Here is a 25,178-nt window from a genome sequence, read left to right as displayed (position 1 = left end):
GTGTATTTTAAATTTTAATTATTATAATAAAATATTTTCTTTTGAAAAGGAAGGATTGCAATTTATTATAAGAAATCGACAGAAAATCGACCGTTATAACCTCTTGTAATCAGTTGTGACTCATATCCATTCACAAGGAATTGGAGTCCTCAAAGGGAATTTCGCAATCCATGAGCAGTCGTGTTTGTCATTATAATAAATAAATAATTAAGTTGTTTTCATATGTATAAACATTATTTTATCTTCTTTTTTTTTTTATTATATATTGTATTATGTACGGTTACCTGTACTCTGTTCCTTTCATATGTATAAAGTAAATAATAATGAGTTTTTTTGGGTACTAGCCCTCTGTCAAATTTTAAGTACTTATTTTAACATTTACTTTTATTTTTTTTTATCAATATAGCATTTGACGCTATTAAGAACAACGTCATTAAAAAAAATACACTAAAGACGTTGTTTAAAACAACGTCATTGACTTAAAATTAAAAAAAAAACCACTATTGACGCCGTTGAAAACAATGTCATTGTGAATCACAAAAAATATTCTCTCCAAAGGCACTCATCCAAACAGCGTCAATTGAATTTTTAGAGAAAAAAAATCAAAAAATTGAAAAAGAAAAATGGATTAAAGAAGACGATTTGCAGGAGCTCAAGAAGTTCGTCCCTTATGTGACGACAATTGGATTTCCACTCTTTTTATGGTCCCAAATCCAAATCCAAATCGGATCTCCACCTGTGCTCGACATATGCACCTATGGCATGCACAACCAGATCCGACAAACACATGGCATGGATTTCCTTCTAGAGAGAAGATTTAAATTCATAGACAATTGGGGGGAGAGAGAATTATCGGTCAAACTACCCTAGTTTGGTTAATATTTGATTTGTTTACAAGTTGTTTTTCTCAATTTGTGTTGTGGTTTTCTCTTATATGGCTTTGGAACCGCTTGATTCCTGATAAAGGAGGTAGATCAAAAACACTATCCAAAGATCTATGGAGTAAACGACCTTGCGAGTTCGTCTTGCTGGGAAGTTCCCTCAAGAACATGATTTTTTTTTTAAAAAAATTAATTATTATTGAAGAAATTGAGTGACGTTGAAACAACGATATTGTGTTTTATAAAATTTTAAGGATAATGGCGTCATTGTTAATGACGCTATTTACAACAGCTGTCAAATATCATTTTGGTAAAAAAATAAAAATGAGTGCTAATTAGGTATTTAAAATTCGGTAGAGTGTTAGTACGGAAGAAAACTCAATAATAATTTAAACCTAAATAATAATAATTCAAAGATAGCAACACTTAATTTAAAACAATTGTTTTCAACGTGGTAAGACAGAAACAAATTGTTTTCAATGTGGTCTCTTCAAACTTTCAGTGTTTTCATACCACCAAGTCCTTTTCTTCTTCTTCTTCTTGTTTTTTTTTTTTTTGAAAGGCCCACAGGCCACACACACGCTAAGCCATGCCCGAGGGGCATGATGGCCACCACAGCTGATGGAAAACTACCCAAATCCCAAACCCCTTTAGTGATAATAGAACCCCGAACCTCAAGTCCTTTTCTTCTTGTGTGAATTCAAAATCAGTTTTTGAAGATGTTGATTAATTAGTATTCAAGTCTAAGAGGGGCATTTAATGTATTCAAAGTGTAAAGTCTTTTTTTTTATTTTTTTAAAAGAAGAAATTTCATTAAGCAAACGGGATTACAATCAAAGGTGAGTAAAGCCTAAAAAAACTAGGCAGCCTAAGCTCCGTCCAGGTCCACCACCGGCCCAAAGTCAATTGTAGCCCAATAGGTTTCGGCTCATACGGCCCACAGTTTAATTTGGGCTTACTAAAGGCAGGTCAATCAAAAATACGGGCCGAACTGATCGATACACGCTTAGTAAAAGCCCGATAAGGGGCTGCATATGGGCTCACTGGACTGTTCTGACCTCGGCTTTCACGGCCCAGTTGGAACACCATGGTCCGCACGTCATGATCGATGAACAGAAATAGTTGTTGAAAAAAAATCTGTTTTTTGTGAGATGAAGCGAAGGAGTGTGCATGTACACGGAGGATCCGGATTCGAATACTGACGATCCGGGGCTATGGATTCGAATCTGGAGTTGCAGGAATCCGGCTGGGAGGAACTAAGGAGGGAGGCCAGGAAGATCGAGGGTGATCTCGATGTCAAGCTCTCCTCCTATGCTAAACTCGGTGCTCGGTTCACCCAAGGAGGTTCGCTTTGTTCCTTTCTACAGTCTACTCTTTCATTATATGTATCTACACCCAATTGCATTGCATTTTGGGTCAGTTCTTATATCAAATTCTAGGGTTTTAGATTTTTGCACAATTTCCGGATCCCTTATTTCCAACTCCGGAGAGACCTCAAGTCATCGTTTCCAGATTGTGTTGTGTCGGTAGTTATAGATTGTTACTGTACGTCAGTTGGATAGATTTGTTGATAGACATCGGGGTCTTTTATTGAGATATAAAACGACGGAATTCAAAATTTTCAATTACAATACTGTTCTGACGATCAATTTTTGTCATCGGAGGTATATAATGATCAAAATTCTTATTGGCCATTTTTGGATCTAGTATTCCGTGTCTAACGAATTCCACTTGTATAAACTTCGTGTTAGCTTCTTCCCACTCTTCAGATATGGGCCTTATGGCATATGATCTGTATCACTCGCTGAATTTTGACCCAAACAACTGAAATATTGCCTCGCTTCTTGATTTTTTACTAATGTATTTAAGACCTTTCATTTTGCTAGCTTTAATAATAATATGTCGTGTGGGTGATCTCATGTTTCATATTTGGGATTATTAATTTGATGGGGTAGGGGAGATTACTTTTCCTGATATGGTGATTAAAGTATTTTTTTTTTGTTTGCTAATACTGAAACCAATTTATCATCTATATGTATGTTATTATTTGAGACTTCAGTAAATGATAATTATGGTTGGAGATATTAAACTTGATTGCATTGTAGATTTTTAAAGCTGTCTTCTTCTGATGATAGACGTTTGGGTTCAGGTTATGTAGAAACTAGTTCACCGACAGTTGGAACCAGCAGGTCATGGAAGTCAATGGAAATGGAAATCCAGTCATCTCTCGAGAAGCTAGTAGATATAAACGATTCTATGAGTAGATGTGCTACCTCTGCGGCACATACTACTTCAGTTACTCAGAAGCTGGCAAGGCATAGAGACATACTTCATGAGTTTACCCAGGTCACTACATAATGATCACACTTTCTAACATTGAAGCACACTGCTTATTTTCATTTTTTTGATTCAGAATTCTGCTGCATTTTCTAACTAGAGATAAGTTGGTACCAGAAGAAGAATATGATTTTCTGTTTTCATTATGTATTCTGAGTTAAGAGATGAACAATAAACTTCTTTTAATCTTTGTTATGAAAGGCATGATTGAATGGTCTAAGCTGATTATGCAAGATCTAGGTTCATCAATCATCAAGGTGTTCTCGAATTGAATTAGTATTAATGATGACACTTCACACTTCAACTTTAAATTGTAGCTCTTTCTATTGACAGTTTGATGATATTTATGCTTTTGAAAATAAAAATGAAATGGCTAATAAATTCACATCTTGTGGCCAACATTAGTAGTTAATAATAATCGTAACTGCACTAACTTGGATCTATTTCATTGCTTCTGTCGATAAGGCTTTGACCTTGGCTATGAATTTTCCTTAGATTTCTGAGCTAGGTGATCAAAGATTCAAAATAATTAATACTTAATAGAGGTGTAAGTTGCAGCATTTTATCCATATAAGGAATCTCATTTGATGACTTACACCGTTCCATATCTTGTCACTGTGCACAACCTATATCTGGTTTAGTTATTTTGGGACTTACTCGAGTTTTCATACAAATCGTCTACTCTTGTCAACAAATCCACACCTAGATCTGGAGCAAGAATTTTTCACGTGTTTTGATTGCCTCAAGCTTAGAGGCACATGGAATATTGCTTCATACTTACATAATTGAGAAAGAAATTGTGACATAGTGTCATTCCCAAGATCTCATGGAACAATTGATCAATCCTAGCCTTGTCCCAAATATATAATTTCATTCCTAAAAGTTATCGTCCTTTGTTTTTGGGTTATAACATAAGCCTCTTATATTACCTCAGGAAGCTCAGAAAACAAAATATATGTGGCTTTCCCATGGGTCAAAACTCAAAAGTGCCTCTTTTGCATCTCCGTGTGGAACCTTGCTACAGAGCAGATGTGTTAGTCAAGTATAGTCAGTTAGTCACCACCATTTACTTCACTTTTCATGTGAACCAAATAAGTAACTGTAGAAGTTTTTTTTTTTGTTCATTTTTGTAAATCTAATGTAGCCCCTCATTACTAGAACCTTTTGCTTGTGCATGCTAGTTTTGTATCTTATTAACTGCCGCCAAAACAAAAGTTGGCTCTTTTTACAACTAGTACTTATTAACCCTCTTTGTGAGTGGCAGGGGCAAGACTAGACCTTGTAGAGAGAGGGAGAGGGAGAGGGGGAGGGGGAGGGAGAGCGGGAGGTTCGCTATTTGAGTTGTAAAATTACTTCAAAATGTATGTTTTATATATTGTTGTTTTTTCAGTTGGTAATACCTTAGTGTGGTACCATAGTATTGTTTTTCATGGCTTTTTTAGGAGTAGGGTTTGTAGCCATTTATCTTAATGCACCCTCTTGTAACTCTCTTCTAATATACTAGACATTTGTGTTGTAGACTGCATTTTTTTCACGGTATGAGATTATTGAATGAGTTGACTGGCTGTTTCTGTCTCATAAAATGTAGAGGGTTTTTTCATCAGGAATTTCGAAGAATCAAGGGAAACATGAACTCAATGAGGGAACATGCGGAGCTTCTAAGTTCCGTCAGAGATGATATCAGTGAGTACAAGGTAAGAATGCTTCATACTTAGAAATATTATTGGTGCTGTAAGTTCTAACAATAGTGTTTTCAAAATGTTGATAATCTTATATGCCTTGCAGGCATCTGGGAGTCCTAGAATGCAGTTGCTAAGAGAGAGAGCTGCCATCCATGGAAGCATATCTCATGTATGACTTAGTTACTGTCTCTTGGTCATATTTGGTGTCCCTTGCTTAGGAAGGTGTTGCATCTTGAGATTTTGTAGCATCAATATGTATATAACCACGGTGAACCTGATGGATTATTGGGAATTTGGAGGGTTGTTAATATGTGAAAACATTGAATAGAAAATCATCTCCATCACTAACGTTTGTGAACATTATGAAAATTGAGGGCAGGGCAACTTAAACAGGAGTTAGTTAAGATGATCAAATTATGTGTTTACCAAGAAGAGGATGGAGTCTAAAATGATAGAAGTACAAGGTGGCCAGAAGATATGAGCCCAAAGTTCATATGGCATTTAGTTTAGTTAGCCAGAATGAACATAATCTAGTTCTCCTGAAATTGGGCTTTAAGGCCTTGTGAAAAATTAGTCTGGCTTATAGCTCCATAAATGGCAGTGAAGTCGTTCTTTGTTCATATTAGTTATCTATCTTGAAGTATTCTCTCTTATATTAATGATCCAGGCGTAAACTGATTGCTCCATAAAATCAACTAATATGGCTGCCGATATGACTCTGGAAGCCACAAGTTAATATTGGGAGGAATAAAGCCTCAGGCTATATTAAATGTCTTCATTGGCTGTGCAATTAGTAGTTGTAGAATTTTTACAGTCGCATAAGATGACTCCACTATGGTTTCACTTACAATCAAGCATTTAACTAGCTTCTTGACCATTGAATGATATTATTTCTTGTCCTCTGTTCCACAATAATATTTTGAAGCCCTTCAGAGCTCCATGCGCTTCTGCTGTTCTCTCTATGTCAAGTGATGCAGTCTGAATTTTCTTTAAATGGCTTGTTTTTCTGATCTGTTTTGACACTTGTAACTTGATTGATAGTTAGTCATTTGACAATACTGAGTTCATCTCTTTACAGATAGATGATGTCATCAATCAAGCTCAAACGACAAGATCAGTATTAGGGTCTCAAAGGGCTTTGTTTGGGGATGTACAAGGGAAAGTGAAGCTTTTAAGTGATAAATTTCCCATAATTCGTGGCTTACTTGGTACTTTACGAAGCAACTCATGCAACTACTTTTTACTTGATAATTTTTTTTTTTAAATATCTATCTTCTTCTCATGTTTGTCAGGGTCCATAAGGAGGAGACGATCAAGAGATACACTTATTCTGTCTGCAGTCATTGCCGCATGTACGTTATTTCTTATCATCTATTGGCTATCAAAATGACAAGAAGCATTCCTTATTTTTTTATAGAAATTTCTGAGTGACGGTTGGAATTTTTCTTCAGTAATTTGTTAGAACTGATCAAGTTTGTTGTATCAAAGTATGTGGCATATCTATGTGGTTCCCTTGTTCCAAAAACCCAGCTATGTTTGACATACATTACTCTTCCATACTCAGCAAAATAGTATTTGCCTCTTTCACAAAGGATTTCGTGTAGTGAAGAGTTTGATATGAACAAAAGAAGAAATAGAAGGAAGTGATGAAATGCATATAACCATAGTTTGGTACACGTAGTTAATTGTCTTCTTCAAAGCATTCAATTTTTTTCTTTTTGCCCTTTGCTCGAATCTTGTTCCTTGAAAGAGAGGGTATTGCTGAATTTGATTTGGGGCTTTGCATATTGTGGTGATAATTGCTCTCTTCTTACTTCTAAGACATAGTATTTGCTCAGAAGAACGGATGGGTTGTGCATCAGTGCATGTGAATTCTAGGCATTTCCCTTGGGTTGCATGACCATCCATGGTTGGAGATCCTCTGCCCTTTTGTTTCCATTGAAATCCAAAAATGTTTATATATATTTGAAAGGTCCTGGTTATTGATTCGTGTGTCCATCTTTTCTTCCCCCAAGACTGAATCGTTTACATCTTTTCTAATTCTTCACCTTAAACCTTGTTAGACAACGCAACTCAAACGTAAATTTTCATCAAATTCAATTACACGGTTAAGCCTAACTGAAACACTTGGGGGATGGTGAAATTGATTTGATAACTCTGGAGCAGGCTGGATTGACGACCTGAGTTTAGAGCTAGTCAAATTGTCCGGCGTGAACGTTGGATTGATAATTATCGTCAAATTGTCCGGCGTGAACGTTGGATTGATAATTATCGGTTACCAAAAAAAGAAAAGAAAAATTGGAGTAGACATGTGAAAGTGTTGGCATGCATGTGGTTTAGTTTGCTTGGATGGAACCAACAATGAAACCCGAAAGTCATGCAACCAACATGTGAAGGTTTACACATTTTTGGCTAATTGTTTGGTCTTAGCTTGTATCGTTAAGATAGATGTTGATACCAACAACATCCATGGCCCAACTCTTAACGAAAAGGTGGCATCTTACCATTAGATTGGATGTCTGGGTTCATAACAATGTGTACACACTTTGAATTAAATTAAAAGCAGGGAGAGGAGGGATCAATAAATTACCAAAACAGGAGAGTCAGAGAGGGTGGCAGAGGGTGTACAAAAACAAACAAGAGATGGATATCTTACTTTCATGTCATTTTGCAACGCACCTCGAGGTCACAGGCTTCGTATACATATACATACATATAGCTGCACAGCCATAGCTATGGAGCTTATTAGATCGTACCCTACTCTCTTACAGTTTTGGTCTAACTGTGAAAGCTGCTGTACACTTCGTACCATGCATCCCCCCATAGGCCATAACTCCAGGTTTTCCAAAACAACCCTTCTATGAATTATTATCGTCTTTAAGGAAATCATTATAGATGCATTATATAAAGCCAAACAACCCCTCATCCATATATATATATATATATATATATACATATAGAAACAATCACACACATAATATCTTGATTTTCTCTTCAAGCTCTTTCAAATGGACAAACCTTAACTTTATTGGCTCTATGTGGAAACGAAATCACCGGACAAAAAAAAGAGACAATAATGCAACTTTGTTTTAAGGATACCATATAAGTTTTGACTTTGCACATTCGATATGAGCCTAAACTCGAAATTTCAAGCCCATGTGTACATAAATTTTTCACTTGACGATGGTGTAAATTAGATTAAAACTCAATACGTGGTCACAAGGATATTACTCCTAGTGAGCATCAAACTCATGATCTTTTAAATCCATACGATTTGGTCTCGAGAGATTCATCATTAGGTTATCATCCAAGCCGTTACGAATTAAGTAGCCAAAAATACATGGATAGAATATATGTAACAAAAATAAAAGGCTTCTCAAGTCATTGTCGAAGCTAAAAAGTCCCATGTTCACTTTCATAAATGTAATATCTGGACTTTTTGTGCACTGAAGATAGACAAATTTAGGGTTAGCCCACATACTTTACTTTGGTCGCATATGCATGTATAAATAACCTAATTAGGAATTCCACTTTTTTTAACGAATAAGCGCACACAAACTAAATAATGTATTCAAAATGTATGGAATTGCATGTTTGTTACGTTCTTATTCATCTAGAACGTTCATGTAACCACCTACCCCTCCATGAGCCTAGTGAATATTGCATGTTTGTTACGTTCTTATGGACGATGTGAAATTTAGAGCACTGAGCCCCTTCCACCTTCGTCACTGGGTAGCTCACCCAACACCACCAAACTCGATACTGTTTATACTTGTGGTCTCGCGTGCCCACTCGAGTGGGTACTACAGTTTGTGTTTTTTTTTTTTCTTTCTAATCTTTATTGTTCGTCAAATTGAGTTGTTAATAACATAATTTTCCATATGAAATAATTCCAAGTGCGAATGAATCCCTCTCAATTAGAGAGATTTCCATAAAAATCAATGCAGGTACATTGTAATCAATTTGCTAACTAATTATTATTGGCAGCATATATGGTTTCTCTTCGATCGTACCTTGCCTTAAAGTCCCATGTGATCTAAAGATCAGTCGATTCCATCCATTTGAACTCAATCAATCAATCCGACGAAAATTTATGTGGCAGAGATCACCTTTGAAAGTACTCTTTTGATTTGTATATCAAAATTCTAAATAATGTAAACTTAATTAATGTGTAGGGATCGGATCAATGATCATGAATAGAAAAAGGGTGCCGTATGTATATATATATATATATATATAGTGGGCCAATACACAGATGATGATGATCTATCAGAGAGTAATTATAGAGATAGAAATGTATAGCTTTTTTGTCATGCATGGAAGGCCCCCCCTGGCAGGACTACATTCAATATTGATGTTAGTCTGAATCTGATATCAATCTAATGTGTCTCATGATGAACGTATGTTTGTACCAAAGATCATGCCAATATGTCCTCCAATTATTTATTTTTTTCTTCATAAGCTATCTTTTGTCTCCTTAATCACAACATTTGTCTATAGTGGGGGAGAGACATTACTAATTAGTTCAACAAGTAGAAGAAAATGGTTAACATTTAATGCTTCACACCTCTTTTTTTCTTTTTTTTTTAAACTAAGTAGAGATAGTACAAATTTGTCATTTGAACATTCGATATATATGGATATAAACTTAAGCCATCCATCATCACATCCGCTCTAATGCTTCACACCCCCCGTAATATATTGCTTATCTTGCTTTTTCTTCTTCTTCTGTACTTGCATGTATGGGTGTCCATGGTTGGTTTCAGCCGATTTTTTAACATGAATTTAATTAATCGTTCGGTCGGTTATTGACAGTTTGGTAAGTTTTCGATTGATCCTTACTAACATACATTTGACAATAACTTACCAAACGATCGATTCGATTTGGTACGGTTTTTTTAATAGCCCTACTTGCATGCAAATAATTGATTTTGCATAAATTTTTTGGGTTTACGAATTGGAACATCCTTTTTTTGCCTTCTTTTATTTTCAACAAAAAAAATGAACGTAATTGTCACTAAAAAAATAAACTCTAAAGGACATGTATCAATTGAACATGTGCCAACAAACGACAGATAGTGAGTTCAAGTCTCATAAATGTTTTCCGCACTGAGCCTCGGCTCAAGTCTCAAATGGTTAATAGGGTTGCAGAGCCTTCCATGTGGCCCGGAGTTTATCAGTCAATTATCCAGTTGACAGCTGCATGGGTTTGTGTGTGTATATATATATAGACAAACCCTAGCCTTAGAAGCTAGTCCGAGTAATCCTTGTAGTTAACAAATTCCCTAACTACAAAACATTGAAGCTGCCAAGAAACTAGACAGGACCCAGAGCCATGCATATATGTAACAAAGTGAGTGGAGTATTTTAGCTTTTAATGGCAATTTCTTTGGGGAAGAGAGAGCCATTTTGGAATGACACAGATGAGAGGTAGATGGTGATAGTCTGCAACTGCTGCAAGTAGAGCCAATGACAGCCATCTTTTTCGGCAAACACAGCCTTACTATGCATTTGCAACTCCTTATAAATTTTTCAATAAATATATTTAAAAAAGTAAGCTCCCTCTCTCCATGATAACAACAGATGATATATATATATATATATATATATATATATATATATATAATGCACACAGTATCAGTACAAGTAGCTAGGTAGATCAGTAGTAGATGATCTACAATACAAAAATGAAAAATTACATACAATGACAAAAGAAAAGTAGATTTAAAATTAAAGGGATCTCTGTCTTCTGGTGACATTGATAACAACGTATCTATCTATGGTACATGTATAGGAGAGAGACTGCAATTGCATGAGTCGTCAAATCGGTAAATATATACATACATATATATATATATGTTTTTTTTTCCTTATTTTTTTGGGGGTTGCAATAATTTGGTGGTGATTATTTTCTCTCTTTGAACAGAGAGACAGAGGTGGGTGTGCTTGTTGAGTTCCTGCAAAAGTTTTCTTTTTCTTGCAATCTATGCCATGCATGCATGCAACTCACCCTCTGCAAAACAGTAAATCTTTTCTTATCACTGCACTATAAAAGAGTTCTATTTTTGAGATAACGTTCACTGCGTACATATTCACTTTGTATTTTAGTTTCAATAGAAGTTAATTACGTACTGCCAAGAGGAAAGTTTGATGATGTTTCATGTTCAACAAACAAGTTTTGGTTGAGAGGGTGAAGTTGACTATGGTAATTTTTCGCAAATGCTAGAGGTCGAAAAGTTCAACTCTCACGCTCAACAATTTTTACGTTATTTCCTTATATTGGCCAAAGGCCCATGGAAGCTTTTCAAAGTTAACTGTCCTTTGCACGCTTTGACTTCATTCTCCCCGCAGGAGTTTCGGTCCTTGTTTTAACTATTGCCAGCATGAAGCAAGCTGAGTTGACGATCCGAGTTTAGAACTGACACAGATGTTTGATAGACATGTTGCGTTGGGTAAAAAAAAGAAAGTTATTTGACGGTCGAATTGCATTGATTTTGTTTTAAGATTCTAATTGGAAGTTGGAAGTAGCACCTAGGGTTATAAACTAATGAAGTTTATCACTAGGGTTGAATCATTCAACACATTATTTGACACCCTGCAACTAATTATTAAGGTATTCAGATAGAATGGGGGCGATACAAGAGGTTATGCAAAACTAACAGGTGTCCTAATGAAGCCTATGTGATGTTTAAAAAGTCTGTTGCGGTAGTGTTCATAGATGTTCTTGCCTATTAAGTTTTGGGGGTCAATGTCAAAGTTGAAACTCATGTTTCTACGTATTTTTCTTGGATTATTGACTAGTGGCTAAGAGCATTACAACATATATGATAAATTAGTATATATATATAAATAGTGAAAGTCAATTCATAAAGAGATTGAGGAACACCTTTAGTGTTCCCAAAAACCCAATAAAGACACAAATGAAACTAAGCAATCCCATATATACATATATATATATACATGCTCCACAGCCAATGACTGAATGAAGTCAAACGTAAAGAAAACCTATAGAAAACAACTGAAAAGACGCATGGATTTTCTCACAAAAAAGAAATTAAATGGCACAGAACAAGGGCTGACAAGGGCTACAAAGGTCAAAATAAGGTGTTCAGGGGATAGGGGCCCTCTGTTTTTGGGCTTTATATTAGGCACACAGCACCCCTACACACTACATTACTACTACACAGTAGTAGTATCAACAAATTAAAAGCTCTTTTTTAATTAATTATATAAATTAAAAAAATATTGGGGGATCGATCAATGTGATGAAGATGAATGGGAATTGTAGAGAACCGAGAAAAAGATTTTAAGTGTGAAAACAACAGGTGAATGACCCAAAGCCCATGCACACGTCCCTTTCTAACTCTCTTCCTCCCTCACCCCCACCTCTGCCGCCTCAGCTCTCTCTCTCTCTCCCTCCCTCCTCTCATCGGGAATGCCGACCATTCATTTCCTTAACCTTCCCTTCAATCTCAGCCGTTTATTATATATATATATATATATATATATATATATATACATATATAGCTGTTCATTACAACTGGTCCATATGACTGTAACCGAATTAATACAACATTTGACGAGTAACTTTTGGGGTTTAGTTCGTGGTCAATCTTGATAATTGTTCATTTAACAAGATTAAAAGGAGTTGAGTTCTAATATTCACAAAAAAAACTTGCATTTTATTCAATAATTATATGATGTTTTGTGTGGAATTACTCATACGTGTTAAGCCACATGGCATCAAATTACAAATAAAAAAAATGAAAACTTAAAAGTATAGTTCAATTATAATTCTTTTACCTTAAATATGATAATAAAATATTCATAATATAATTTATAATTAAAAAACAAGAGTAATTTATTATACCTACTTTACTCTAAATATGATACCAAAATTTAAATTAATTATGCTACATGACACTTCACAGAAAAGAAAATAATAATAATTATTATTTTATTAGAATTCATGATAATTCTAATAACACAAAGGAAGAATTCATGATAATTTTATTAGAATTTTAGTATTGCATATAAAACTTTAGATACGTTAACTATTTAAATAATTAATTCAAGTCAAATGTGGTTATTTTATTTGAAGAATCTATTTAGAGTTACATAGGTAAAAGTTATTATCTTTGATTGCCAATAAACAAACTTCTTAATCGTTGAGTTAAAATTTTAGAACGTATATTTTAAAGTCAAATCCAGTGCATTGCGTATGCTCTGGAATAATTTTTTTTTTTTTGAAAATGATTTAAACCCAAATTTCATTTTATAATAGCAAACATTACATTTAGCGCCGTGTTAACCGTCTATGAAATTACAAACTCTAAGAGAGAAATTATAAAACCGAAAAACAAACGCTGGACTAGTTTATTTACGACCTTATGAACCACCACATAAATACTATAAATATTGAAAAAAAAATTAATTGGGAATCAAATTACTAAAAAGTTTGAGAAAAAGTTTCCATCTCAACAAGTTTCTTAACAAACAATTTCAAACAAAATAATATTTTTGGAATGAGTCCAATAGAGAGTAGTTTTGTTTAACAAACAAATTTGAACATGGTAAAACTCGGCTAGGTTAATTTACACTACAAAACGGAAAGAAGACATTAGACATGAGACATTAATGCATAAATGGTGAGAGAAAAAACACACTTTCATGTTTTCTTGTATCTCTTCTTCTGTATTAGGACCATCTCTTACTTTCTCTCTCTATCTCAATAGTAACTACAAATAATAATAACTCCATTGGCATTACTCTCTCTCTCTCTCTCTCTCTCTCTCTCTCTCTCTCTCTCTCTCTCAACAATGATGGAGATCACCAGATCCAAGTAGGGTGGGCGTGTGTGTTTGTGTGTTGTGTGGGGGGATATTATATTTCTTTCTTTCTTTCTTTCATTTCATATCTTTCTGTCTATATATCAAAACATCCACCCACAAAATCAAAAGTGATCAGTCAATCGTATCAATCAATCAAAACATCAAATCAGAAAAAGAAGAGAGAAGAAGATCATCATCATCATCATGTCGTCCTCAACAGCTGCTTTTTCACCGGACCACCTCTCTCCCTCCGACCAGCTCTGTTATGTCCATTGCGACTTCTGTGACACTGTCCTCGCGGTAACGTTCTTATAATATCCTCACAAACACAATCTTCTCCTTAGTCTTTATCATCACCATCATCATCTTCTTCTTCTTTGTTGTCTCCTTCTTTGCAGGTGAGTGTTCCAAGTGCAAGCCTGTTCAAGATGGTCACGGTCCGATGCGGTCACTGCACCAACCTCTTATCAGTCAATATGCGTGGCTTGCTTCTTCCTGCAACCAACCAATTTCACATTGGACATACTTTCTTCAATCCCCAGAATCTTCTGGTAATCAATTACCAAAGAAAAAAATTTAGGGTTTCTTTAATCATTCTAATTTTAGGGTTTAGATTTGAAGTTTGAGTTGATGGATTTGTATAACAGGGGCTATGCGGGCAGGAGGAGGTGAGAAGCACTGCACCAAATATGCATATGATGATGAATCAAGCAAACCCAAATGAGATGATTATGCCAATTCGAGGCGGCGGAGGCGGAGGAGGAGGAGGAGTTGAACATCATCATCTTCATCATCAGGAGATCCCCAAACCTCCTGTTGTTAACAGACGTGAGATAAATATTCTTTTCACCACGTCTTCAAATTTGATATTTGATTGATGTTTTACATGTTTTTTCTATGGCCATATTGAAAATTCTGCCTTAACAACTTTGTTTTTCTTGCTAACCTTTTGAATACACAGTGAGTTCCTTAGCCGATAAAGCAAAAAAAAAAAAAAAACTTTGGATTATTTGTTTGATACCCTAGCATAGCTGCTAGCTGCTTCCGAAAGGAAGCTACTTCAGATCTGCAGCTTTGGCTTTGTCCATATTAAACCTCCATAGATCCTCTTTTGTACGCCACTATACATGCTTTATTTGAGCATGTCTAGACCTAGTCCTGACCCTCAATCACTTGAGTAGAATCTAAAATTATATATAATTTTGCGTTTTCTCTTATTTATACACACACACACACACACACATATATATATATTGATGCCATAGTTATTAATGTTTAAAACGGTTAGTGTGTTTGTGGGAAAAAGATTGTTTTTGTGTTGAAAAAATGTAATGGTGGACCAGAGAGATTTTTTCTCCCCCGGAAATATAGAGATAAAGAATCCATGGATATGGATGGGTGGCCTCACACATATGTAAGTGATAATGATCAAGTAATGATGGAGAAGATAGATAGAGAGAGAGAAAAGTCAGCCCCAATGATACATACATACACACACATATATATAATTATATATAATAAATGTGTCTGTATGTGTAATGTCTGTCTGTTCCCTGTCCAGCTCCGGAGAAGAGACAGAGAGTCCCATCTGCCTACAACCGCTTCATCAAGTAATTATATATGTCACTTTTTCATTCTCTTTTTCCCCATTTTAATTTACTCCTTTTTTTTCTTTTTCAAATAAAAAAAAAAACCCACTTCAAATTAACATCAAGGTTCACATTTGAATGATCTTTGAGATTTAACTATAAGATTATGTGTAGGGACGAGATCCAACGGATCAAGGCAGGAAACCCAGATATAAGCCACAGAGAGGCATTCAGTGCGGCTGCAAAGAATGTGAGATCTCCAACAAAAATTGCACCATTTATATTTAGGGCTAGGGTTAGGGTTTCATTTCTTTGTTTTGCTAAAAATGTCCACTTTTTGTTGTTTTTTCTAATTAAGTGGGCCCACTTCCCTCACATTCACTTTGGACTCATGCCTGATCATCAGCCTACGAAGAAAGCTAATGTGCGCCAGCAGGTACCCTACACCCCCAAGGCCCCAACACATTTAACCCTAATATTGTCTCTCTCACCCACTTCTCTCTTCTTGGTGGTCTTTTAGCTAACAAATTGTATGTGTTTGGGTGTAAATATTTGTGTAGGAAGGAGAGGATCATATGCTCATGAAAGATGGTTTCTTTGCTTCTACAGATGTGGGTGTCTCTCCTTACTAATCAACAAGTGAAGTGGAGTGGATTACTGTACTGCTGTTGTTTTAGGGTTTCTATCTATGTTCTTCCCTTCTTTCTCTCTTATGTCATATTTCTTGTTATTAGGCCCTTGCTGGAGTTCTTATTTATGTTAGTAATCTATGGTGGGAGAGGATTTTGAAGTCTAGATTATCACCATGTTTAGTAAAAAAAAAACCATTATGTAACTAGAACTAATATTATGATCCTAAAATTAAAAAAGCCCACCTTAATTAGAAGGGGAATTAGTCTTAATTTCATGTACATTCTTCTCATCATTGTGGGTTAATTTACTGTCAGCAGTACCAGTACTGATTATCAATCCTACTACCCATAATTAATCACTTGTTTCTTCATTAACATTTTTACTTGATTAAATGCAAGTGTTTTATACTTGAATTTTTCTTTTTTCCTGATGACCGTTGATTTTATTAATGACAAAACGAATATGACTGGTTTTCACATCCTACAAGTGTGTGTATGTATGTATGTATGTATAGTAGGGTTCTTGATTTAAATGTGTTCAACATTAATAATGCTTATATGAAGTCCTTGGTGATTTGATATTGTTATAAGGTTTAGGGAGCAGACAACTTTTTAGTTATTATTTGATCATCACCAATACCTCTCTCTTTCACAGTTTAATCTTTATATGATGCTTCAAAATTAATCTTGTGAAGAGTATATATTTCATTTGTGAACGATTTTTTTAGTCTAAATTTGAATATACATGGGAAAACACAAAGGTAGTTTTTTTAGTGGAAAAGAGGGTGGGTTTCGAAAATGGAGTATCTTTCATAATATTATGAGCCTGTTACTTACCTTTTTAGTTTGAACACAACTACACAAGTTTGTATCCAAAGACTTAGGCCAATAAACATTTTGTTTTACTGAATGATATTGCTTTCTTTAACGAGGAAAATACATGACACTCGAGCCACTAATTGGAATGGTAAAGATGGTGGGTATTACTCTGATGATCAAGGTTCTAATCTCCCCTCCTTCATTACAAAAAGACAAAGAAAAAGAAAGAAAATACATGCATGCCTTATGTTTTTCACATGTGTTTAGTCAAATTTGAGTTCTCTTTTTCTTTTGTCACGAGAGAATCCACCTAAAGCATACCTTACTGGACTCCGTCCCAATAGTAAACCTACAGCTATAGGTCACGTGTAATACCCACAAACCACATTGGTCGGTTAAGTCTTGGGCCGAAACCCATTGCGAAAATAACGCTAAATTACGTCAGAATGGGTGTTAGAAGATACAAGCTCCCATGCACATGTGCTGAGAGATTCAAGCATCTAAATTAACCATCTGAACCAAATGGTTTTTTTCTTTCAAATTTGGGTGCTCTCTAAACCCTAAATACCAAATTAGGGTGATAGAACTCTTAACTTAATGGTAGAAAATATCTTATTTTTATTATAGTTGTTAATAAGCTCTCCAATTAAAAGGAACAGATATGCAAACCTGATCTCCATAATTCGCACTCCATAATTCGCAATGACCGAGAATTACTTGGGTTCTTGATTGGGCCCATCAACTAAGAAGTCCAAGCTTTGAACAGGCCAAGCCCAAAACTTTAGTCACTGGATAATGAGTTCTGAAAGATGGACCCTAAAGCCCATTCTTAATAAAAAACAAAGGCCGGGCCTAATAAATTACAGAGATGAAGTCCAGAACTTCCCACAGTCCAAATGCTAGCATACCAAGGTTGTTTGAAACACTGTCGATATCATGGAATAACAAGGAGAGAACCAAGTCTGCTGCTTCGACCTGGGATCGTGTGGGAAGCCATTGTCGAAGTTTTTGGGAAAATGCAGGGGAATCACCTCCACCTCCTTCGACTGATGAAGATGATCAGGGCTTAGGTGGCTCTTCATCTTATATTTTGTAGATGATGCTTGCGATAGGACATGGAAGTGTACCGGTTGTTGCTGTCATCGTCGGACTCGGGTTCACCACAATGAACACATGAGTGGTTTGTGGAAACCTTTGGCAGGAGGCAACGAAGAAAAGGAGAATGCTGAAAGAAGGTGGTAAAGAGTTTGAATTTCCCAAGGCAAATCCAGATTTATGTGTACATGGTTCAAGTATCTTCTTACATTGTTTCCAATACTCTGTTGTTTTTTTAATTCTCTCTATCTGTATTGTACTCCATCTCTCTCATGTTTTTATTAGGTTTGGATTTAACAAAAAAAAGCAATGGAGGCCGCCATTGATGCTGGTAATTGTATCTATGCCTTCTATGTTGTTTCTGAAAAGTTTGCCTGGGTAGTCTTCTGCACCAAAAAAATCAAGAGAGATTCCTGATTCCTGATTCCTATATGGTCACAAACAATCAGCTCTGCGCCATATACATATATATACACAGCAAACAAACGAGCACAAGAGCAACAACAACATTCTGCGACAGAGGTCCCAAGTCCCCCATAACTCCAGGCAAAAAAATTTCAAGTGGGAGCATTCATATATTGACAGTACACAGATGCAACTTTTGCGGCCTGTCATGGCCAAACAGAAGAACGAAGCCATAGTGAATAATAATAGTAGATGGCAACTCATGAAACTAATCATATTAAGTCAATAAGTAAAATGGGTAATCAAGATCCCCCCAGAAACTGTTGTTCAGAGATAGATATTAAAACTAAAGAATAGATGTATTGAATGCCGATAAATCCAAACAATAAAACAACTTCTGTCACAAGATCAGACCATATGAAGCTGTTCAAAACTCTTGCAATATAACAGCACTAGTTAACATAACATGTAAATTCAGTAATCAGCAGTGTCTTCCCAGTAGGAAGCACAGATTGCCGTAAAAACAGGAGTCAAATGTGATAACCTTCCAATAATATACAACCTAACACAACAGAGCAGACTTGTGACTAATCAGTTTTTAAGTTGCAGGTCAAGGAGGCATATCATAATTCATAAATAAATCAGAGTAGAAAGAGAACTGCAATATTTATCTTAATTTATCTCACAAAAGTAGGTTAAGGGCTCGTTTAATAACTTATCACATAAAGAGGATCAGAGACACAGATTTGATGCGTTGTCATGCACCATAATAATAATAATAGTATAGATGAGCAACAAAAAGGAAACACGGATATGAGATGCTTAGTTAGGTATCGAGTGAATGATAAGGAGCCCACCCAACCATCCTTACATCACTTTGTCCACTTTGGTCTAGGGCTGCACAGCTTCGTCTTTCCTAGGCCAGGGCTCGGTCATTCGAGCACACAAGCACAAGGCGCAAGAATATCAGTTGTTTTAAGTTAGGGAGTTTGGCATCGCTTATATTCTGCACCAAACTCCCACATCTAGGCGACGTGGGATGTGCGTAACAATGAGCAACTAGCGTAGTCAGAAACATGTATTGCAAATGTCCAAAAGTAAACCTTTTAAGAACACAACTTACCTAACTCTTCCGCTTCCCAGCAGTGGCTTCTTATCCAGATCAGTTTGCAATAAGCAGCACTAGCATAAGCTCTAGAGGCAAGAATTTCTGTAAAATTTGACGCACAGAAAACTCCAAAAAAATATGAAGAATTTGAGAAGCACAAGCATCAAAGAGTGCAGAAAAATTTGAAGTCAAACATAGCATTTGCACAAGGAAAAATACAATCAGTAACTGAAAATGACACAAGAAGTGCCATGAACCAGCCAAATTCTCAAACTAATTGCTTCATAACATGTAAGGGAGCTGGAAGAGGCTGCAAGTATCACAAAACAACCCAACAACTATTAAAGTCAAGGTCAAGTACTTTTCCTTGGATATCTTTAAGAACCAACTTAATATAAAAATTGTATATGAAAGAATTTGACTTTTAATTAAAGCTGCTATATGTGGAACTAGTCTGTGATGCACAACTCGGTAATACAACTTTGTGTTAGAGAGCTCATAACAAATAACGAAAGAGTAAAAATGGGGAAAAAGCAGAAAAACTTTACAACATTTTTACATGAGACAAGAAGGGGAAAAAACCAAAAAAGAAAAAGAAAAGTAAAAGTAAAATTCACAACCAACATGATATTGAATCTGAATGTCAGAAGATGACCGAAAAACACCTTCATACTAAAGCCATTCCCTGTGCCTGGCACAACAAGGAACAGCACTCCTAGTGTTTATGCCATGGATGCATCCTCAACATAATAAGACATATGTTGAAACTGCAACCCAAGTCATTAGGATTCTCGTATCACTATGATTACTCTACAATCCAAGCACCAAAGCCCTCCAAGGACTGTCATATGAAGATTTAGCAAAGGCAAAAAAAAAAAACTTTTTTCTTCCGTTTAATATGCCTTTTTTTGCACCTGCACATTGTGAATACTCATAATTCATATCTTTGTACACAAAGGGAACTGCAGCCTACTACTCTGTACAATTCAAGCCACGTAAATAAACCTGAGATTGAATCACTGTTCTCCCAATTTTGAATCCCGGAACAACCGTAAAACCCACCTTCGCCCTAGCTTTACCTGATAAGGCACACTTCCTTGTTACATCTTCCATGTATATCATTGAAAAATCAACCCCTCTTTTCACTTGGAAAATTTCAACCACAGGCTCGAACAAAAAGGCTAGCTTATGAAGAATCCAAATGGAACTGGCCATGTTGACAAAAAACTCATAGAATATACTCAATGAATTCAAGACAATTTCGTTTTGATCCAAATTGCTGAAAATTGACGACTCCATTGTTGGATGAATAATCTCTTGGTACTTCCTTTCACAAAACTTTGAAAACACACAAGTAGGATGATTACTTAGCAATTCCATAGGATTACTTGAAACATGCTCCAGTAATTGCTTCAATGAACTGTTAGTCCTGACAGAATCCGAAATATGTCCGTTACAGACCTCTTGGTACTCGTCACCTAAACCAAATCCTTCTAAATCAAAACCACGAAACATTCTTAGACAAAGATATGACAAAAATGCATATTTTCTATCCCCTTTCCTGGCAAATTCAACACCAGAATGAACCGAATTCGAGGCTAAATCCAAATCCCACCCGGATTTTCTCATCAGATCAATCAAAACCTCAGTAAACTTATGTGAGGCTTTGCAAACATCATGCAACACAGAATCAAAGACTCTAACAGAACACAAAACTTCACAAGAAGAGTTATTCAAATTACCAGATAACCTCTTCGACAGCTTCAAATTGAACTTTTGTATCTCACTCAGCTTCCTCCTTGAAGCCAAAACATCGTTGTCTTTTTTATCAATTTCTTCCTGTAACCGGTTGGAAACAGTCCCAAGAATTCTCAGCTTGCTCTGATTCTCTTGAACTTGAGCTTCCAAGTGAGACCCAATTGGCAACTCAGCACCAAACTCAGGATTCCTACAAATTTCCCTGTAAAACTGCTTGAGATCAGATAATCTCTGCAAATTCGACACTAAAGCACTGTCAGAAACTTTTATGCCCTCCTCATTAAACGGCACATGCGACGTCTGCAGCTGCAGATACGAAGCTTCAAACGACGAAACAGCAGCGAATACCGAAGAAATCAATGCGTGGGTCGTCTGGGTATCAGCGTGGCCAATTCCAGAGTTAACCGAAGAAGACGAAAATCGCGAAGTGCTCTCCGGAGAATCCTGATTTTGATGAATTGGTCGGTCGGGCTTGAGAATGATGACCTTCTGATGAGGAATGAAATCCTCGGCGGAGTCGAGGAGAGTGAAACCATCGGTTTCTTCATTGTTGTTACCGTCCTCTTCGGCGAAGAACTCGAAAGCTTTAGTCTTGAAGGAAATAGCGAATTTCTGGAACATCTCGGAGATTTGTGGAGGTCTCGTGGAGGACCCATCCGCCATATCTGGCATGGCAAATCAAAAATATTTGTCTTTATGGATCTCCTTCCAATGGTTCACTGAACTTTCTCTCGAATTGAATGGAGAGACAGAAATTGTGAGAAAGAGAGGAGGAATCCGTGAAACGCACTGCTAGTCCTTCCTTTCTATGCTGTCGTTGTGCTTTGGATGTCTTGGAAGGAAGGTATGTCATATGTGCTTGCTTGTTATTTCCATTTTAATATTTTAAGATTTTTCAAAATAAATTTTTTTATATTTAATAATGAATTTCCATTTATTTTAATTGATTTTCTACTCTTCTGAGTCTACTCTACTCTACTGGCTCGGCCGACTTTGGAGACTTTTGATTTAACGGTAACAAGGAAGAAGAAATGATAGAATGAGAGAGATGGAGAGGAGATTTTTTGGTAGAGAGTAGTAGGAGTGTTCATAATCGATAATCGGTTTCGGTCGGATTTTTTCACTTTTTAAACTTAACTGATCAAGGGTCGGTTTTATCGAATTTTTTTTGTATTTTTGTTGATTTTTGTAACTATTTATGAAAAAACCAATCAATCAATTCGGTTTTGACGATTTTTTGAACAGCCCTAGATAGTAGGAAACAATCAACAACGGTGCTAGTCGGCCCAAAATTATGGTAGCCCAAATAACCCAAATCTAAGTGGCAGTATGACTCAGCTGATGATTGCACAAGTGAGAGAAAATTGAAATTCAAAAGAAAAATGACAAATAGCTCGATTTTTTGGTGGCCCAAGATCCCAAATCTATGTGGTTCCTAGTGGCATTGTCATGTCACATGACATGTCATGATCCAAGGTGTAAAGTTTTTAAATTTTGAAATTTTCTCTCACCCTCATACTCACGTTCTCTCTCCTCCTCTCTATTTTTTCTCCCTTTCTCCCCCATTGCCGGAAACGAAGGTCCACCATCCGGCAACCGATGATGGCGGCCGACCTGCCGATCTGAAGCGTAGGAGCACCATGACTCATCCCTAGTCGTCATTTGCTGCCAACAGTCGCCTATTTCGCCGGAATCTTGCCTTAAAGTCGTGGCCAATGAAACTTTTGGAGCCCGATCCGGCCACCATAGGCAACCCCTCCGCTAATCACCACCACCGTTGAACTTGTCTTGTCGAACTCTACATGTTTCAGCCCTTGGACGGCTTGAATAGTCGCCGGAAAGTGAAACCCATTTGTGACCCGGTTGTAACCTATTTTTGGAGCATTGAACTGTATATTTTTTGTGGAGTGGATTTTATTTTGGATTTTATTAATTTTAATGCCATTCAGCTGCTTTTAATCTCATACAAATTATTATTCCATTTTTTTATGATTATTCCACTATTTTTAATTATCAAGAAGATTGTTATTCCACTGTTTTAATATCAAACAGATCATCATTCCATTGATTTTGATGTCATTACACTGATTTTGATCCTTGAATACAAATCGCATCTCAACAACTATTATATGCTCTTACATTTTGTTAAATGTTCCATGCTTTTTTAACTTGGGAATCGTTAATTCCATTGATAAAAATTAATGGAATAATTCAAATCCACTAATAAAATCAATGGAATAACCCAAATCCACTGATACAAATTAATGAAAGTTTCTTCAAGAGATATATTCTATCGATTTTTAACAATGGATTTAGCTGTTTCACTAGTTCAAAACAATTAATTTAATTGCTCCACTGGTTCAAAATAATGAATTTATATATTCCATTGATTCAAAACAATTAATTTAGTTATTCCATTGGTTCAAAACAATGAATTTAGTTGTTCCACTAGTTCAGAACTGTATTTAATCTCAAGTAGATTGATTGATAAAAATTAATGGAATAGTCGAAATCCACTAATAAAATCAATGGAAGAGCCCAAATCCATTGATATAAAGTTTTTGTTCAATAACTATATTTCTTACAATAAAATCATTGGGATGATTCAATGGAACAACATACGAAATCAATGGAATAACCAGATGTCTCAAAAAAAAGTAATGGAACAACATACGAAATCAATGGAATAACCACATGTCTCAAAAAAAACAATGGAATAACTATTCTGGTGATTATTCCGGCCGTCCAATGACTGAAACCTGTAGAGCTCAACAAGACGAGTCCAACGGTGGTGGTGATTCTCGAAGAGGTGGCCTATGGTGGTCAGATCGAGCTTCGAAAGTTTCGTTTTGCCACAACTTCAAACTCAGATTCCGGTGAAATAGGCGGCTGTTGACGACAAACGAAGGTTGAGGGTGAGTCATAACGCTCCGACGCTTCAGTTTGATGGGTCGGCGTCTCAGATCGGTGGCCGAATGGTAGACTTTGGGTTTAGGCAAAGAGGGAGAAAATAGAGCGAGAAAAAGAGAGAGAAAAAGAGTGGAAGAGAGAGAACGTGAGAATGTAGAGGAGATGTAAGAGTGGGTATTTGTTTGAAAATTTTAAAATTTTCTCTCCCATTAGCCTAGTCATCAGTCCAGTCACCATACCACCTAGATTTGGGCTCTTTTGGGCTCCTATATTTTGGGCTACCCAGCATTGTTGAATTCAAAAACTTTCATTCTCTAATCTCATAGATGGTCAGAGACGGAGAGACCCCTACTTTCTCTCTCTCCTTCCATCTCTCTTATTTTCACGGTGAAAACAAAAATCAATCATCCAACCACCGATCATGGCTGTCGACACACCGATCTGATTTTTTTTTCAATATGAACTAAGAACAATGAAATTAATAATTCTGCTGATTTATATCAACGAAATAACTTATTCCATTGATTTTATCAATGGATTTGGACTATTCCATTGATAAAATCAATGGATTGGGGATATTCCATTGATTTTATGAGAGAAGCAAATTGAATATTTTAGAGGAAAACAAAATAAATTCAAAAAAATAGAATGAGAAAGAATTGTTTATTTGGTATGGCTCCTTCATCGTACAAAGATCCTCCTGTAACCAAACCCACATATAGCACACAATGGATTCTCACCCATACCCTTGACCCATTCAAGTGGATTAGTTAGGAAGAACTCATCTCTGCTTTAGAGTTTGCTGTGGCGCATGTGAGCAACAGCTAACTCTCTTTCCCCTTCTTTCTTCTCTCCCCGCTTCCACCACTGGCCAACGACAACTCTGACGTCCGGCAACGTTTGGTGTCAATGTTGGTCCCAAAATGATTAGACAATAATCATGAACACAATCCAGCCCTCATCAACCGGATATAGTAGCAAGATTGACCAGAAAATCCAAAGGAATTTGCCATGGAGCCGGACCTTCGAACGTCAGATCCGGTAGCCTCCGACTGCCTTTGCAAACGGGCACCGCCACTGGACTCCCCGCATTGAGGAGCACCTAGCCCAACCATCTATCGGTAGGAATAA

At 36.3% G+C, this 25,178-nt stretch overlaps 3 protein-coding genes across 3 annotated transcripts; 2 read left to right on the top strand and 1 right to left on the bottom strand.

Moving 5' to 3' along the window:
• Positions 1-2,009: 2,009 nt before the first annotated feature.
• Positions 2,010-6,566, top strand: LOC119983700 (Golgi SNAP receptor complex member 1-2-like). Its single transcript, XM_038827392.1, has 6 exons — positions 2,010-2,225; positions 3,031-3,227; positions 4,823-4,912; positions 5,004-5,069; positions 5,979-6,108; positions 6,193-6,566. Exons 1-6 carry the CDS (start codon positions 2,096-2,098, stop codon positions 6,288-6,290), a joined length of 711 nt encoding a protein of 236 aa, XP_038683320.1. The 5' UTR covers positions 2,010-2,095; the 3' UTR covers positions 6,291-6,566.
• A 7,148-nt stretch (positions 6,567-13,714) lies between these two features.
• Positions 13,715-16,328, top strand: LOC119984689 (axial regulator YABBY 1-like). Its single transcript, XM_038828763.1, has 7 exons — positions 13,715-14,031; positions 14,130-14,282; positions 14,379-14,559; positions 15,293-15,341; positions 15,495-15,570; positions 15,679-15,756; positions 15,881-16,328. The coding sequence occupies exons 1-7, from the start codon at positions 13,936-13,938 to the stop codon at positions 15,950-15,952; spliced, it is 705 nt and encodes a 234-aa protein (XP_038684691.1). The 5' UTR covers positions 13,715-13,935; the 3' UTR covers positions 15,953-16,328.
• A 3,658-nt stretch (positions 16,329-19,986) lies between these two features.
• On the bottom strand, positions 19,987-22,004 carry LOC119983579 (protein GRAVITROPIC IN THE LIGHT 1-like). Its single transcript, XM_038827255.1, has one exon. It carries the CDS (start codon positions 21,807-21,809, stop codon positions 20,352-20,354), a length of 1,458 nt encoding a protein of 485 aa, XP_038683183.1. The 5' UTR covers positions 21,810-22,004; the 3' UTR covers positions 19,987-20,351.
• Between the last annotated feature and the right edge of the window lie 3,174 nt (positions 22,005-25,178).

The sequence above is a fragment of the Tripterygium wilfordii genome, chromosome 18, assembly GCF_013401445.1.
Source record: "Tripterygium wilfordii isolate XIE 37 chromosome 18, ASM1340144v1, whole genome shotgun sequence".
In the NCBI taxonomy this organism is placed as follows: Eukaryota; Viridiplantae; Streptophyta; class Magnoliopsida; order Celastrales; family Celastraceae; genus Tripterygium; species Tripterygium wilfordii.
This window is presented reverse-complemented; position numbering and strand designations above follow the sequence as displayed.

Coding starts and splice junctions, on each gene's coding strand:
- LOC119983700 (XM_038827392.1), top strand. CDS start 2,096: ATGGATTCGAATCTGGAGTTGCAGGAATCCGGCTGGGAGGAACTAAGG. Junction 3,228..4,822: donor TACTTCATGAGTTTACCCAG/GTCACTACATAA, acceptor TTTTTTCATCAG/GAATTTCGAAGAATCAAGGG. Junction 4,913..5,003: donor ATGATATCAGTGAGTACAAG/GTAAGAATGCTT, acceptor TATGCCTTGCAG/GCATCTGGGAGTCCTAGAAT.
- LOC119984689 (XM_038828763.1), top strand. CDS start 13,936: ATGTCGTCCTCAACAGCTGCTTTTTCACCGGACCACCTCTCTCCCTCC. Junction 14,560..15,292: donor ACCTCCTGTTGTTAACAGAC/GTGAGATAAATA, acceptor TTCCCTGTCCAG/CTCCGGAGAAGAGACAGAGA. Junction 15,342..15,494: donor GCCTACAACCGCTTCATCAA/GTAATTATATAT, acceptor GATTATGTGTAG/GGACGAGATCCAACGGATCA.
- LOC119983579 (XM_038827255.1), bottom strand. CDS start 21,809: ATGCCAGATATGGCGGATGGGTCCTCCACGAGACCTCCACAAATCTCC.